This window comes from Aegilops tauschii, chromosome 5, assembly GCF_002575655.3.
Source record: "Aegilops tauschii subsp. strangulata cultivar AL8/78 chromosome 5, Aet v6.0, whole genome shotgun sequence".
Lineage (NCBI taxonomy): Eukaryota > Viridiplantae > Streptophyta > Magnoliopsida > Poales > Poaceae > Aegilops > Aegilops tauschii.
This window is the reverse complement of record NC_053039.3, coordinates 568,224,552-568,241,398: the sequence shown is the minus strand read 5'-3', so window position 1 is coordinate 568,241,398 and position 16,847 is coordinate 568,224,552. Positions and strand designations below refer to the sequence as shown.

At 44.1% G+C, this 16,847-nt stretch overlaps 2 protein-coding genes across 3 annotated transcripts; both read left to right on the top strand.

Moving 5' to 3' along the window:
- Positions 1–11,704: 11,704 nt before the first annotated feature.
- Positions 11,705–13,768, top strand: LOC109760307 (uncharacterized). Its single transcript, XM_020319136.3, has 3 exons — positions 11,705–11,940; positions 12,718–13,013; positions 13,100–13,768. The coding sequence occupies exons 1-3, from the start codon at positions 11,815–11,817 to the stop codon at positions 13,413–13,415; spliced, it is 738 nt and encodes a 245-aa protein (XP_020174725.1). The 5' UTR covers positions 11,705–11,814; the 3' UTR covers positions 13,416–13,768.
- A 616-nt stretch (positions 13,769–14,384) lies between these two features.
- LOC109760308 (uncharacterized) lies at positions 14,385–15,792 on the top strand. Of its 2 annotated transcripts, none has more exons than XM_045229371.2 (3): positions 14,385–14,586; positions 15,104–15,293; positions 15,498–15,792. In XM_045229371.2, exons 2-3 carry the CDS (start codon positions 15,146–15,148, stop codon positions 15,650–15,652), a joined length of 303 nt encoding a protein of 100 aa, XP_045085306.1. In that variant the 5' UTR covers positions 14,385–14,586; positions 15,104–15,145; the 3' UTR covers positions 15,653–15,792. The 2 variants fall into 2 exon arrangements, with proteins under 2 accessions (XP_045085306.1, XP_020174727.1); XM_020319138.4 differs by having other exon boundaries at positions 15,052–15,293.
- Positions 15,793–16,847: the final 1,055 nt, after the last annotated feature.

The following is a 16,847-nucleotide window of genomic DNA, read 5'->3' as shown; positions in this document are numbered from 1 at the left end:
TGGGTGTCCACCGCTCGCGCCCCAGGAACCGCGAGTGGCCTAGATTCTTCTGTAGTATTCGATCTTTATTAGCTATCTAGCCAGTGATGTATTCGATATATAATATTCGAGACGATGTATTCGAGATTATATATATTATTCGAGACGATGTACTCGAGACTATATATCATTCGAGACGATGCATATTATGTACTATATGATTCAGTTTTTCCTTATTGATTGCATCCATGCATTGTAATTTGAATACTAAATTGTTTTATATTTCTTCTGTATTAGTTAAGTAAAAGCTATGGCAGACAATACCGGCAGAGAGAGAGAAGAGGAATTGTTCGAGATCATACGCAGCCCTCGCAGGCTAGATGATCTGAATGAAGCAGATGACGGCTCCCAATATCTGAACAATACCGGGGAGGGTGATGATAAGATATTCGATCTCGACGACCGAGCTGATGAAGTCATGAACTATGATTATGATTATGATGATGCAGACAATGTTTATGATGACACAGACAATGTTGATCTTGAAATAACAAAGACTACCGGCGAGGTATATTTATATAAGCAGGCATCTCGTGATCATCACATGTTTTTTGATTTGAAGATATATTAACAAATCGATCTTTCTTCTTTCAGCCCTCCGGATCGAGCAAATCTACTTCTACAGACAGCAGGGCAAAGCGAGGCCCGGGCAAAAAGTTGAAGGAGGGTGTAAAGTATAACATCGACTCCATCAAAGCTAATGGCGAACCCCTCACGCCTAAGAACATTGCGAACAAGTGGACTCGTCAGTGCGGAGTTCTTGTGAAGGACCAACTCCCGATCTCCATTCAAGAATGGAAAGAGCCAAAAACTAAACGTCCAGATGTTACTTGGGTCGACGACAGAGCAAAACAAAATCTTTGGGAATCTCTGATGGAACATTTCACCCTACCAGATTATTTCACTGATGCAGATGTGCAGAAAGTCAAGGACGCTGCTCTTAAGAAGATGGCAATTGCATTCAACACCAACAAGAAAACTGTATGGGCCAACTACCTCGCTGCAGAAAGGAAGACTCCAGAATTCAAGGGAACACTGGAGAAGCAAAGGGAACACTGGCCCACTTTCGTGAAATTCAAGGAATCAGAATTATCTAAGGAACGGTTGAGAAAAAACAAGGCCAATGCCGCAAAAAGACGCAGTTCCATAGGCTGGGGCCAGGTGGCTACGCGGTGGCAATGCCTAAGTGGGATAAGTCTGAGCAAGAGATGGAGGATGCAGGGGTCACTCCGGTTACTAGGAGCTGGCCCCCCAGGTGCAGAACTTGGTTCTATGCGCATGGGGGGCGTTGGACCCGAAGACAGGCCTGGTTTCGAAGAAGGCAAGTCTAAAAGGAGCCGAACAAAAGTTACTTGACGCAATAGAAGATGCTCGAAAGGGGGTGTTCACGCCCAACAGAGAGAACGACGAGCTTACGCGCGCCCTGGGAAATCCTGAACACCCGGGAAGAACACGAGGCAAGGGCGTTATTCCCTGGTATGAGGGCTTTTCGGAATGGAACGACGACTACAGGACCTGTGCAAGAAAGAAGATGGAGGAGGAGAAGAAGAGGAAGCTGGAGGAGGAGCAGAGGAAGCAGGACGCAGAACGCCTTCAAGGACTAGAAGCAAGGCACGCGGACTTGGCACTCCAAATCCAGCAGCAGCAGCAGATCGACTCACTTAGCCAGGAAAGGGGGTCCCAGCAGCGGCAGCGGCAAGCGGATGATCGTCCAGCATTGGATAGCACCGTCCCATCCATGCCGAGAAGCAGCGTTGGTTCCGCCCTGGGCGACGCACTGCTGGATACATACCCTGTGGATGACATCATAGAGAACACTAACTGTGAGCTACACTTCAAAATGAAGAACATATCCATGAAGGTGGCGGACGCCGTTGCTTTTACAATTACCCCCGAAGCAACCTTCCATTGCACCCCGATTCCAGCGGGCTATGCTCGTGTCTTGGTTGATGAGGTGGTGGACCCATATTCGGGGCTACAGCTTGACATTCCTGGAGGTGACGACGAGCACACACTGGGAGAGACCATACATCGTATCATCCTATGGAGAAAGGATTGCATCGTCTATCGAAATCCACCGACACCGCTTCTGCCGACTCCTCCTCGAAGTCCGCCACCGAGTCAGCAGACTCCCGCTCCTCCAAGTCCACGAACGCGTGAGCCGACTCCTCGAAGTCCGCCACCGTGTCAGCAGACTCCCGCTCCTCCAAGTCCACGAACGCGTGAGCAGACTCCTGCTTCAAGTCCGGCACAGCGTCAGGCCACTCCTCCTGTTTCAAGTCCGACACCGTGTCAGGCCACACCTCCTGCTTCATGTCCGGCACAGCGTCAGGCCACTCCTCCTGCTCCAACTCAGCCACGTTAGCCGTCTCCGCCGCCTCAGCAGTCGCAGAAGAGACACGCCGCAGCTATGGTGCGTAGCGGTACGAGTCGAGGTAGTACAGGAAGTACAGGCGGAGACAAGCGATATAAATATGGTCCAAGCCTCGCTCCTCTTCCTCAGAGGCCTTACCACATGACCGAGGAGCAAATAAATATGGTCCAAGCCTCGCTCCTCTTCCTCAGAGGCCTTACCACATGACCGAGGAGCAAAACGATGCCATAGTGAAGGCCCAAGTGGACGCCCATTTTGGACCAGAACCGGCACCACCGCCGAGGGAGAAAGTGCCTGAGGAAAAGATTGACCACTTCATTCGTATGGCTGGACCACCAGCTCCCAAGCCTGCTGACTCAGACTATGAGCGCCAAATCAGGAAGGCACATCGAGCACAACTACAGAAAGAAGCGAGCTCGAGCTCGAGCCAACAAGCAGATGTCAAAAAATGCGGAAAAACCGTTCCCCAGCTGGGAGAACAGGCGGCGCAATCGATCCCCCCGCTTGTTGTGCCAACAACACATGAGAGTACGCGCGCCCAATATTATTGTGGGCAAACCGTTTACGTTCCCCAGCTGGGCAATGTGGTAATAACCGAGGATCATATAATGCAGGCTGAAATGCTCAAGATCACCGTTGGACAACTCCTCGATATCGAGCCCATGTCTCCGCTTAGAGAGGAGGAAATAAAACGGAAATATGTCCGGGGCCAACCTTTGGTCAAGCCAGACGAGGTCAAGAACCTCCCAACGAGAATGTATAAATTGCATCAATGGTACATGAACATTACCAAGATTTCCAATCGAGAGTCCCTCATGGTGAAAGTCGAGAAAGATCATTACTTCCATAAGCTAGCTGTGTCCGTTGAGTATTCGGAACTATTTCAGTTATTCAATCAAGATGCACTCGACAAATCTCTCGTCAGTTGCTATTGTCTGTAAGTGATTTCTTTCTGTAATTTAAGTCTCCAGCTAGTTTTAGTGCTCATTGATCGATCATTACCTGTAATTATCCTCACTATATTCTTTTCTGTGGTATATATTATGCAGGATGAAGATCTATAGAATGAAAAAAGCTGGACGCTATGGCATTGGGTTCATTGACCCAAATACCGTTAATGAATACACATGGAAATTGAAATGGTATAGACAAGATGTAGAGAATAAAATGTTAGTGTTCTGGAAGCGCCTCAATAGCAATGAAGATATACTACTTCCTTAGAACTTCGAGTGAGTCACACTGTCTTGTACTACAAATTTTATTTTTGCTTACTAGCTATATGTTAATAAGTGTATAGGGTTTACGGTTAGTTAATTAGTGTTATGCACATGCTCGCTTAATTTATACATGCAAACGTATGCGCATGCAGGTACCACTGGATCTTGTTAGACATTAAAGTTGAGGAAGGAAAAGTTGAAGTACTGGACTCACTACTTAAAAAAGAAAGTGACTACAGCATCATGAAGGGGATAGTCAACAGGTAATTTCAATCATTATTAACTATATCTCGGCCTATTTAGTTTGTCATTTCCTGATATGAACTATTTAATAACCCCTTTATTAATTTTCTTTACCGGCGGGCAGGGCTTGGGCAAAGTTCATCAAGGTGACTCCAGAAAAATGGCGAGAAAAGCTGTTTTGGTATCGACCCAAGGTAAGCAATTAAGTAGTACTAGCTAGCTAGCTACCATCTCTTTAATTCTTGTTTCAATACCATTAATTAATTAACATGCTTGATTAATTATTACCTGGTTAAATTCAATTCTCGTAAAGGCCCTGAAGCAGGCGCCGGGGACTGATCTGTGTGCATTCTACGTTTGCGAGAACATTCACATGATGGCGTCCGAAAGGAGCAGATCTGATAGACAGGACTGGGTACGTTTGTCAGAAACTATTCACAAATTTTTACCATTATCGATATCTAGTCACACAACTAATACACATGCATATTGATCTTCTTCTTAACAGTTCAGAGAGGTGCGGGAGCAGCTCCTACCAACGGAGCGCATACTAGCACTTCAAAAGGAAATCGTGGGATTTTTGCTCGACCAGGTCATAGATCCCAAAGGAGAATACTATTACCCGCTACCGCCCCATGAACCACTTGTCATCGTGCTCCGAAGGCATCAATGCAACATGTAGGAGAAATTGTATATATATACATGTGTATATGTGAATAATTAATGGTGGTTGTGAGACATTCGATTATATATATATATATATATATATATATATATATATATATATATATATATATATATATATATATATATATAGGGAAAATCCATCCTACCATCCGGTGGTAGTTACCCCACATATATCATATACTATCATGTGGTACTATTTATACTATTATTTTATTTTAAATATATTCATGTATTATATCTAAGATATTTCAAAGCAAGTTACGCGAAAAAAATTGCATATGAGCCCATAGTTTTTGTTATATTTGTGAAATACGTACATATTTGTACGTAAAAAAGAGCATACTCAAAACATGGTACATACTACCTAAAAATTAGTATATATACTACCTAACCATTGTTATATACTACATACTACATGTACATACTCTCGGTTTCGATAAATACTACATACAACATAGAAAACGCAAGTGGTGGTAACTACCACTGCTTGTAGGAAACATTTGTCAGTATATATATGATCGGTTGTACGAGAAAAATCTATTTATATATATGCATAACGTGTACAATATATAGTATCGTAAAATACCAGCAAACAAAAAAATTAAATGGAAAACACAAAATTAATGGAAAAATAAAAATTAAAACCAACCCCCCCCCCAACATTTAGTACCGGTTGGTGCTACCAACCGGTACTAATGGTCTACCAGCACCCGGGCCTGGCTCGTGCCACATGGTGGCACTTTAGCGCCGGTTCGTGCCGAACCGGTAGTAAAGGGGGGGCTTTTAGTCTCCACTCTTTAGTGCCGGTTGTAGAACCGGCACTAAAGGCCCTTACGAACCGGCGCTAAAGCCCGGTTCTGCACTAGTGCTTACATATGATATATGTATTTGAAAAGAAAAGGGAAATAGAACACATCAATGATATTTGAAGTGCAACTACTAACCTGAAATTCAACACATCAATGCACTTATGTATACATGTTTTTCTCAAACTTGAAAATTTTGGTACGCACGAAAGTTACTTTGCTGGATTTTTGATTGAATATTAAGTGACCAAGTATTACCAACAAGAGTGCCTTCTAGCATCCGTGAGTCTGTAGGACATGTTTTAATACTCCATGTACAAAAAAGTCACTTCTATCAACAAAATGGAATATGCTTACATTCATTGTTTAGCATGTACACATATATTGCTATGGATAAGGGTTTCAGAAGTAACAATAATTGGAAGGTAGAGCACCATCAAAATTTTGTTCATTTCATTTACATTCTCTATATAGGCCTTCTAATGACCTGAGAGCTTTGATGTTAGTATACATAGATATTGTGGGAAATGTAGTAGAATACAAAAAATATCGCCCTACGAACACCCATGAAAAATATGAATATGCATACAGGGTTTCGATCAATAATTGTTACCGACTCCGAGTGAAGCGGAGGTTTACGAGACGGTGTAGATCGTACTTGGAGTCCTTTGAACCGTTGATAACGATCCCGCGAACCACCCTCGAATAGAAGATCGAAAGCACGACCTCTCTACTTGGTTGCAAGCGTACGGTCTTCATGATCCGGCAGCGCTTCGCCATCTAGAGCTAATCGACACCGGAGAATTAGAGGGAGGAGATTAGAACCCCAAAGTCCACCGTACGGTAGGAAGTGACTAAGATACTCTCATGGTCTGAGGAACTGAAACACATGATAACACTCCGTGTTATAACAACTGATCAAACGATATTATCTCAAAATATAACAAATAAGATTGGGTTGATTCAATATGATCGTTCATCTAACGTCATACCCCCAGTGTTGTTTCAGGACTATCTTTACATTTAACGATATCCTGAGATCCGGAAAACATGATCACCAACAACACTTGAGCCGGTCTTTGAGGCAAGACCAGGATCCTATATTTTACTGTTTGTCATTCCACACGTGCATTTGAGTTTTCCACTAAATCACATATTCCAGTACAACAACAGTTATAGCATGAGATATAAACTCGGAAAATGGAAATATAATAATACAATATTATTGCCTCTAGGACAACTCATATGCATACTATTTATAGAATATGAAATGGTATCCTCACTAGTCTCAGGACAGGTTACATGTGAAGTGTCGTGAAATGTTATATAGAGCTTCTCCTTCATATTTAAATATATTTTGTAATGCCTCAGTGTGACGGATGTTTGAGAAATTATATAAAGCTATCAAATTTTAGTTAGACCCTATCATGCTCAGTTACTTATTGGACTGAAGTTTTGAACTTTTGTGTGTTAGCTTCACCATTTCTTAATTATGGAACCTGCATATTTTTCACTATAATTTGCCTCATTTTCAACTGACTTTCTCTTCCGGTATTTTTATTTTACACATATGAGTTTGATTTAATAATTTATTATTTTAATAAGTTTCTTAACACATAACAGTCTGCAATGTATATATGCAAAATTGGTTAACCGACTGACTCGTTTATTTTTAATTTTCCTTTACATGCATTCACTTGATGAACTTCAATATATGCATCTTTGCTTCACTGGAGTGCATTTATCAGATTTTCAGTTTACCAAGCAATAAACTCTAGAGAGCACCAATTCATCAAAAAATACACACAATGATCAACCAACTTCATATTATAATACCATCGATGAATTACAATTATATTATATCATATTTTATTTTTACATCAATTCCGTATTAACTTATGCACGATAAGATTGATAAAAAACTACTTTCACATATGTGCTCACTGGTGTATTGAAGAGTCAAAATAAAATAAATATTTATACTAAACTTTTATATTTATATATAACTCATTTTTATATATCATTCATAATTAATATAATTTTAATAATTCTATATGATGATTAGTCAAATGACAATGCTGCTAAATAGTAATACTAGTGTTATTTATGTTATAATTGTATCTCTATGGTTGAGAAATATGCATGCACACCATGTTGGATTTAAACCCCGTTTATAATAAGAGTTACATTGGCTTTTAGCATTTTATATGGTGTTCCTATACAAATATATTTAAACTAAATCTCCATCAATGTGAGAGAATAATAAACCAACAACAACACATGCCGTATTGGATGATTGGGTTATACGCTTATTCCTATATATGCATTCTTAAAAATTCTTGTAGATATCTCAAAGGTGTATTTGTCATAAATATCTAATAGTTTCTTGTTCTCGAGTACAAAAAATAATTACAAGGAGCTTGAGGTGTAAACTTACTTTGGTAAGCTGAGTTTATTTTTTTAGATATTTACTAGGCCCTTGGATGCAACAACAATTGACTAATCATGCAGTGGTTAATATAAATTTACATAATTAGTAAGTGGACCAGGTCCTCCATCTCGTGGGCCTCAGATAGTCGTTTCTGGTAGCACGGTCTATCACTAATTTATTTTGGTTATCAAGTGACGAGCTTCAAACCTAGGGTTTTCAGGCATGTCACTAAGCATTAGTCAGTGGTGATATAAAGGTCATTAATGGGCACATCACCTGTTAGTGGCGATAGCGATACTGTTGGAACCCAAAAAAAGCTTGGGTAACTGTAGTGGTGGCGTAGCCATATCTAGCCATCATCATCGCCAAGTCGTCGAGTGGTGGCCTCTCCAACAGTCGGGGACGATTTGTAGTCGCTGCACAAGCATTGCGTCCACCACTGTATACTCACACCTCATGATTGATACCCTTGCCAGTGCTCACATTGTTGTCGTGTCTTCACCTAGTGTCGCTACCGTTGTAATAGCCACCCTATCGCTGATGTGTAGAAACCACGCTACCACCACTTCAGTTGTTATACTGTCATTGATGTCTTCCAAGGAAGAAAACCTGGAGTGAGTGTTGAGGACGGTCGGTGGGGAACATGGTGCCCTCATCCCAGCGACTTCGTGGTCGGCGGGGGTTGAGGAAGGCCTAATCCGAAATTGGCGTAGACCTTGGAGGCTAGATCCAATGGAGGGGCGGCTAGTGGAGGCATAGTCGAGGGTGGCCGTCCCTATCCATTGAAAGAAGAAAGAGGAGAAGACTCAAGGGGGAGACGGAGTAGTGGAGCAAAGGGGGTTAGGGTATCGAGAGTGATACACACACAGTGTGTGTTTATGCACGTGTGTGTGTGGGGGGGGGGGGGGGGGGGGGGGGGGGGTTATGGGCCGTGGGTACGACATTGGAGAGCAAATGACGAGCATTTCTATGGTCCATCAATGAGCGTGCTATCCTTGCATAAAACAAACGCGTAATGCATCGTCCTAGGAGCAAATTACTACTCTTCTAAAAAAGGAGCAAATTATTACCAAACGGGCCATGTTTGGTGTCCTTTTTTAGCAAGATAAGTCATCAGAAATTTATTTATTTTACCACTCAAAAGAAATAGAAATTTATGTTCTAACAAAGAAAAAAAAGGAGCATATGCTGCACAATTTCTATTTCTACCATGATCTGTTTGCATCATGAGGTACCATACTTAGAACTCCAAAACAATAATATACTTGAGTCAAAAATTTGAATTTTTTCTATAAGAACAAGGGAAACAACTTTTGCAAAGGCCGCTATCGTTTTTTTTTTTTTTTTGAGAAATGCATGTGCTATCGTAATGGCACACTATAATGTTCGATACCTAAATTTGGTTGGACCCGCTTGTCCCAATGGGCCCCTGATGGCTGGCTTTCCTGGCCCAATTTTCATATGAAGCAGACCCAGAAAACCCATCAGCCTTGAAATTTTGGGCGGGGCCAGTGCTCCAATGGGTAACGTTGACCCATTTCGTTCATAGCAAGAGTGATTACCGATCATCATTGTGTGGACCAGTGTTGTTAGGTATTGTAAGGGAGATTTCTCCCAAAAAAAGGTGTTTTAAGGGAGAGTATCCTATGATACCATGTTATGGGTGTTTCCGTGAAACAACTTGCGATAGCACAACTAAAAAGCTTTTACCATTAAAAAGAACTAAGTACATCGAAACGACACACATCTACGATCTCATAAAATTTCAAATATATCAAAACACAGTTAGATGTAAGAAGGACATATCACGTCGTGAATAGTACATGGAAGCACTAAGAGGTCTATAACCCTCCCCCCCCCCCCCCCCCCCCCTGCAGCTGCACCCTTAAATATGATAACCTATATTTTTTTCGTTGTTTGCAGGAGCTATGCTTTTTAATTAACTTACAGAAGGGGGATTCAATGTACTTTCTTTTATTTGTTTATAATTCGATGAAAGGCAGCGGCGTTAATATGGGCCTTATCCACGCCCGCTCACGTGAGTCATCTAGTCTACGAAGTAAGGGCAATTTTACGATATGTACTGGGATGGTCATAGGGGGAAGTACCCTGCTCCCACCTGTTGCGTCACAGCGTCGTCATCTTTTCTGTCGGTGGTGCCCTCGCTTCATGGGTGCCCAATCGCATTCACCATAGTAACTAGAAGATACCCCGTATGCTACAATGAAAAATCATTAGAAAGTATTTGAATTCATATTGATTATGGTGTATGGTCTATGTTGAGAACTATCCAAGAGATAAGGGTATTCTGTATCTAAATAGTTAGCCCTCACTAACTATTTCTCTCAACATGCAAGCATGCCACATCATCCCACAACATGCATGAGAAAAGGCCCACCCCCACTATCATATGTCTCTCAACATGCAAGCAGGCCACTTCATCATTAAACGTGCATGAAAAAAAGACTCATCTCAACATGCAAACATAGTACATAAGAATTTCATTCATCTAGGTTATTTATATTTAATAAATATTTTATAACTATAAAATAATTGAACATAATAAATTATATGTATTTTTATTTTTAGCTTTTTATATCATTACTTCAAATATTCATGTTTCATACGACGAATCACATTGAAATATGTTGCAAAATATCCCCGCAACAACGCGCGGGGTATCATCTAGTTTCAAAGTTATTGGTGGATCATCCTTGTCAAAGAAAAGACATTATATGATTCTCGTGATACCTAATATAAAAGAGGTTTGAATGTCTTTAATGACCCTATATTTTGTCCGATGATAGCAGAAAATACCAATATGACGTTAAATGAAAAGCTAGGTCGTGCGTGTGTTGATTGTTGACTCAATCAACCAAATATAAGTGTGAAAGTGAACATGTCAATTTGCCGAAAGTTTAAATTTGTGGAACCTAATGACGTCGCTTAAGATGATGGCAAAAAAATAAGCTAGGCTGGCTGATGTGCCCTAGGTACTGCGTCAGTACGTGCTGCGATCTATCGGTTTGTGTTGGATTTGGAACTCCACAGCCTAATAGCGGACTTTGAGTTTGCTAACCACATGTCCAATGCGTTAACAGCCTAATTGCAAAGGAGGCAGAGGAATTATTCCACAAAAAAAGAAAAGGAGGCAGAGGAATTAAGCGACGGCACGCATGAATGAAATCTGTCTGTCTGCCTGTGTGTCAGCGGCGGCGGATCCAATGAATGGTGATTGAGAAACGAACGAGCTGCACGAGGGAAACGATGGCGATATCGCCGCCGTTGGGCGTTGGCCCATAACTCACTCTGTCAGACACCAAGCAAGGGAGGACGTGCGTCCACCTCAACCATTAACGTTCTCGCCAGCAGCAGTTTAATCGCAAATAAACGTGAGGACGACCGGACGCCAAGTTTCTTTCTCTCAAGCTAGTCTCAAGCGTGAGGTCCCACCGTGCCAGCGGTTTTGGGTGTACGTGGCTCTGTCTGCCATTAACTCATTACCGTTCACTGTTGATAGCTAAGCAATTCCCAAGTTCCAGGGAAGAAGAGAAGTGGATGTCCGTGTAACCAACGCAACCTGCGAGAGATGGATGTTACGTACTCCGTAAGAATACGATGTTAGTATTGCAGACGGACGTGCTTGTGAGTTCTGAAGCTGAAACACCAATCTTGTTCTTAGATGGAGTAGTCAGTTAGTAGTGCAGAAAGTACTCTCAATCTTTTAGATTGCGGAGGAGATTTGGGTCCTAATTGATGATGGCTATGTGGGTGTGCACTGTGCAGTCCGTCTCGTCCATTTCCGTTCCTGCCCACGGACAGGGACGGAACACCTCACTCACTCACGCTCACGCTCACTCTCGAGCCTATGATTTAGAGCTCACATGCAGCTTTAATTCGCTCAGACACGCAGCAGCAACCCAGCTAACCCCAAGCCTTCTCCGGCTATAAGAACCAGCCAGCCCTCTACCGGCCAACACACAGCAGAGCAGATCGAGCGCATCCATTTCAGCAGGAATGGATCATCGCGTTACCGATGATGAGCATCAACACGGCCATGGCGACAGTGGCGGCGATGCGGCGGAGTGGAAGAAGGTGGCGGAGCTGAGGGCCGTCGCCGAGGCCCAGGACCCCGCTGCCAAGGTATCCTAACCCTACCGCATATCCATCCATCGTCTCCTCCTTGATTCCTCGTCAACTCGTCAGCGTGGGAGAATAGATCACTCCTTGGTCCAACGCCCTAAACTCGACAGGATTTGCGCTACTGTATACAAGCCATAATCTAATACCCAATATGACACAATGACACGGATAGAGTAGAAACAGTACTGTTTTCCAAAGTACACACCCCTGTCACTGTCCTCGACTCCCTAAACCCATGACCACTTCATTTCCCAATCAGCACGGTTAAATTAGGTTGCTGTGCTAGCTTAATTAGCTGATACCCACTCTTCTCATTTGCGAGGAGAGGAGATACGTCCAATCAGCACTCCAATCTTGATGGTCAATCATCCTTATAGAATTGGCCGTCCTACCATGCATCGTACATATCGGCTTTTTACTTGGGAGGTCTATTCTACGAGGTCGGAGGATAGAGATTTTTTTTTTTCATGACTACCCGACAGAAGCTTATGGCAAGGGAGGTTTTTGTTCAACCATGGATGGCGATGTAATCTTAAGATTGGGCCTCCATCATCTTAGGTTGTTGCTCTGTTTTTACTTTTTTTGCAAGATAAATTATTTCATATTTCGACGTGTTAGCTGTCCATCTTATTATGCAGAGGCCTGACATTTGCTCAATGCATTTGTATCAACTCAATATAACGATTGAATGGAAATGTCTTTGTAAAGAAAACATGTATCGTATGTCTGGCAACGACAACAATCCACCTGTTGATCTACGCTATCGTGCACGTGTAGGAGGAGGACGATTTCGTGCTGGGCCGGTTCCTGCGTGCTCGGGACTACAACATTGGCAAGGCGTCGATGATGCTCCTCCAGTACCTCGCCTGGAAGCGCGTCGCCAAGCCACATGGCTCCATCTCCGGCGAGGAGGTGCGCGACGAGATCGCAAAGAAGAGGGTCGACATGCAGGGCTTCGATCGTCTTGGTCGCCCCATGGCGTATATCTATGGCGCACGCCACTTTCCCTCCCGACGAGACCTCGACGGATTCAAGCGCTATGTAGCCTATGTCCTCGACAAAATCTGCACCAGGTATATCCACATATTGATCTCTCGTACTAGCTAGGTACGTTTGATTGATCGAGCTGTTAATCATGGGTTTGTCTTGGTCGTTATAGGTTGCCGGTGGGGCAGGAGAAGTTTTCGGCGGTGATAGACTTGAGAGGGTGGGGATATGCAAACTGCGACATCCGAGGCTATGTGGCAGCACTGGACATCATGCAGAGCTATTACCCAGAGCGGTTGGGGCGTGTGTTCCTTATCCACGTGCCCTACATGTTCATGGCCGCATGGAAGATGGTGTACCCCTTTATCGATGACAAGACAAAGAAGAAGTTTGTGTTTGTTGCTGATAAGGACCTCGATGCCACGCTAAGGGACGCCATTGACGAGTCCCAACTCCCTGAGGCATACGGCGGCAAACTCAAGCTATAGGGATACAATAGATCAATGTTGTGCAAGTCCATCTGACTATCGAACAATTAAGATACCCAATTAAGGGTGCCCTGAAATAGCCCTCGGTGGAGCCTAGCTAGATGGGAGAAGCGACAATCCTTTCAATGGCGGGACATCGACTCACCGCAGTCTAGACATAAATGCCATATGAGGCTATGCAGTGTTTTGCTATGAGTGAATCCTACATAAATAATTCAGATGAATTTCATATGGGAATTGACTAACTTGTGTAATAGTACGAGAGGGACTGGTGAGTCTAATTAAGTTAGCAATATTGTACATACACATCCACATGTATCCCCCATTCTGAAATCTAAGGCCTACAGATTTAATATGGAAGCCGAAAATATTTATTTTAAAACAATGGATGGAAGGCAACCGCACACCTGAACTTTTCTTCACGCTCAAAAGATGTTGTTACATACTACTACCTCCGTCCGGGCTTATTGGGCCCCTTCGTATTTTGGGCTAGACTTTGACCATCTATAGACTACTAAACTATGAAGTACTCCCTCCGTCCGGAAATACTTGTCGTAGAAATGCATAAAAATGGATGTATCTAGAACTAAAATACATCTAGATACATCCATTTCTCCGACAAGTATTTCCGGACGGAGGGAGTATATGCTAACAAAATTATACAGTTTGATTTGTATTTAAAAAAGCTTTCCAACAATATAATTTTTGTGACATATAGTTTACATTTCATTAGTTAAATTTTAAGTCAAAATTTAGCCTAAAATAAGAGGGGCCTAATAAACCCGGACGGAGGTAGTATTTGTAGAGAGTACATCAAATTTATAGAAGAAAAGTAAGAAGTAAGATGAAAATGAATTTTGTGAGGTGGAAATATGTCACAGAGGACACAAATTAATCATTTTTTCCTGGGGCAGTCACAGTCTCACAGATTAACCACGTGTCTTCCCGAAACTACCCACGGAAGTGGCCCAAAATTACACGCAGCCTGCCCCTCCCAGACGCTCTCTGCCCTCGCTCCCCTTCCATCCTCGTCTTCCCCGCCGCCGCCCAGATCCGGCGTCCCTGGCCCCGGCGGCCCGCAGCTCGCGGCAGGCCGCCCGGTCGGTCTCTCCTCACTATCGAGGCTCGGCCCGGCCCCGCTGGGCAGCTCCTCCCCGACGCCCTCCTGCAGGTAGGCGCCCGCCCCCATTCCACCTGATTGATTGTGCTAGCGCGATGCCACTTCCGGCGCATAGTGGCCACTGGAAACTGCCACTGCCAAGCGGAGTAGGACCGCTTTTACCTTAGCCTCCATGGTTGCTACCGGTAGAATCGCGAATCGCGGGTCAGACATGAATACTGTATCGAAAGATTATATTTCTCTGAAACGGAACATGGTCACTGTAGTCCAAATCGATTAGCTGCCGCTGAAGCTGAAGCTGAATCCTCTCAGTTTTATGTGTTTAGCAAATAGACGCATAACCATTGGTCGCTGAGAAATGCATAAAAGTACTTCACGTACGAGTCTATCAACACTTACCCTATAAAACTTCTGCCACTATGAAAAATGCATACAAGTTACTCCCTCCATATCAAAATATAAGGCGTTTTTTGATAAGGAGGGAGTATTTAACTAGCTAGCTGGAAACAATTTCAGGAAGCAAAGCCCTCCGACGTCTCAACAGTTGTCCACTCGTGCAAACTAGCAGTTTCTTTTACCACCAGAAAGGAAAAGGGAGACACGGATCACGATGGCGTTGCGGCAGGCGCTGGGATGGTCAGACGGGGAGCTGATGCGGCCGGAGTCCAAGCCCTGCTCCCGCCTGATGCGTCACACCGCGGGCATCTTCTCTGTGGGTGGCGCCCTCGCTTCCTGGGTTCTCTGTCGCCTTCACTATGGTAGTATTTCTTTCTTCCGCCACATACTTTAACTTAGTCCACTCACTCATCTTCAGGCATACATAGACGTATTTGTTTATATGGGTAGTGTTTCGAGTGTTACTAACTGTCGAAAGCAAGCAACTCGGACTTTGAGAATATTTGAATTAGCGAATCCTGCGGTGTATTGTATTCATCTCATCGGTCATATATATATATATGCAGGTCCGAGGATAACGGTCCCGAGGAGCGTGAGGTGGGCGTCCTGTGGAGCGATCTGCACGAGCACGGCGTCCGCGTCGCTGGTGCGGCTCTTGAGCCCGGAGTGCGAGCCACAGAACATAGCGGCTTACGACAGGCCTGAACATAAGCCTGCATAGTGGTACATCTATCTTGGAGGTGAGGTTCTTGATCACCTATTCCAGGAGATGGAGACATTTATCTGCCATTGTCGTGTGAGAGAGGTTCATTTACGCATAACCTAGCTGCCCAGGAGTTCAATAATGTGTCATTTTTCCTGGCCGTTGCTGCTGAGTTTTTTCTTCTTCTGAAAGTGCCGTATTCAGTAACTCTGGTCTCAAGCAGAGTGCTCGCTCTTGCTCTGTTGGAAGTGATTTCTCAACTCCACAGTCTAACTGAAAGAGAAACCTAGTTGGGCAAAGGCAGTCTGGCGCCACCGTCTACTGGCCGACCGACGTTCGTTGCGGCGGCACAGCAGCGTCGGAGTTAGTGGCATTGACGCGCGAAGAAGGGGCACGATCGAGGAAAACGGGTGGCTCGCTGCTGTTTTGCTCATTACTACTGTACTCGTGATGGATCGACTCCATCACCTACTAGCTCGTTGTCGGTGTTAATGCATGGCAACCGCTGATTAATGAGTATGCTCTTCAATTAATCCCTGCCGTACATGCTGGTCTAGTAGGGCACTCCGCAAATGATTCTTCTCCCCACTGTTCTGTCACCGGCCTGCCCTGCACTCTAGTTCAGCTGAGAAGAGGATCGACACTACAACTCAGGCCTCAGGGCAGCAGCCTGTCAGATTACTGTATCGTACACTGTGGATGCCATGTTTCTTCTTCAATGTGAGGACCGATCGATTTTGCTTCTTTCTTTCTTCCTTTCAAGAGGCCTCTGGACTAAACCCGGACATGGACAGCCTGGCCTGAAGAGCTGGGCCGGGCCGGGCTTGATGTTTGGGCCAGGCTCGGGCCTTGTTTTGCAGCCTGAAAGATAGTTTGGGCCAGGCTCGGGCCTTGTTTTGCAGCCCGAAAGATAGTTTGGGCCAGGCTTGGGCTTCAGTTTTTCTGTTTTTCAGGCTGGGCTCTCGGGCTCTGAGCCGGGCTTGCACGTGCGCACACTTAAAAACAGCGTTCGGGTTTCAGGCTTGATTTTGGGCCGGGCTCAGCAGGGAGTATTTCGGGCTTCAGGCTAGGCTCAGGCTTGAGAAGTGAAGGTGCCCGAAACCCGGCCCGGCCCGACGTTTGCCCAGATTTACTCTGGACTACTCAATCCAATGACAGGTAACAGTCCAATTCGGGTGCCTCCTCTGTCATTAACGTTCTCTATATCTCATAG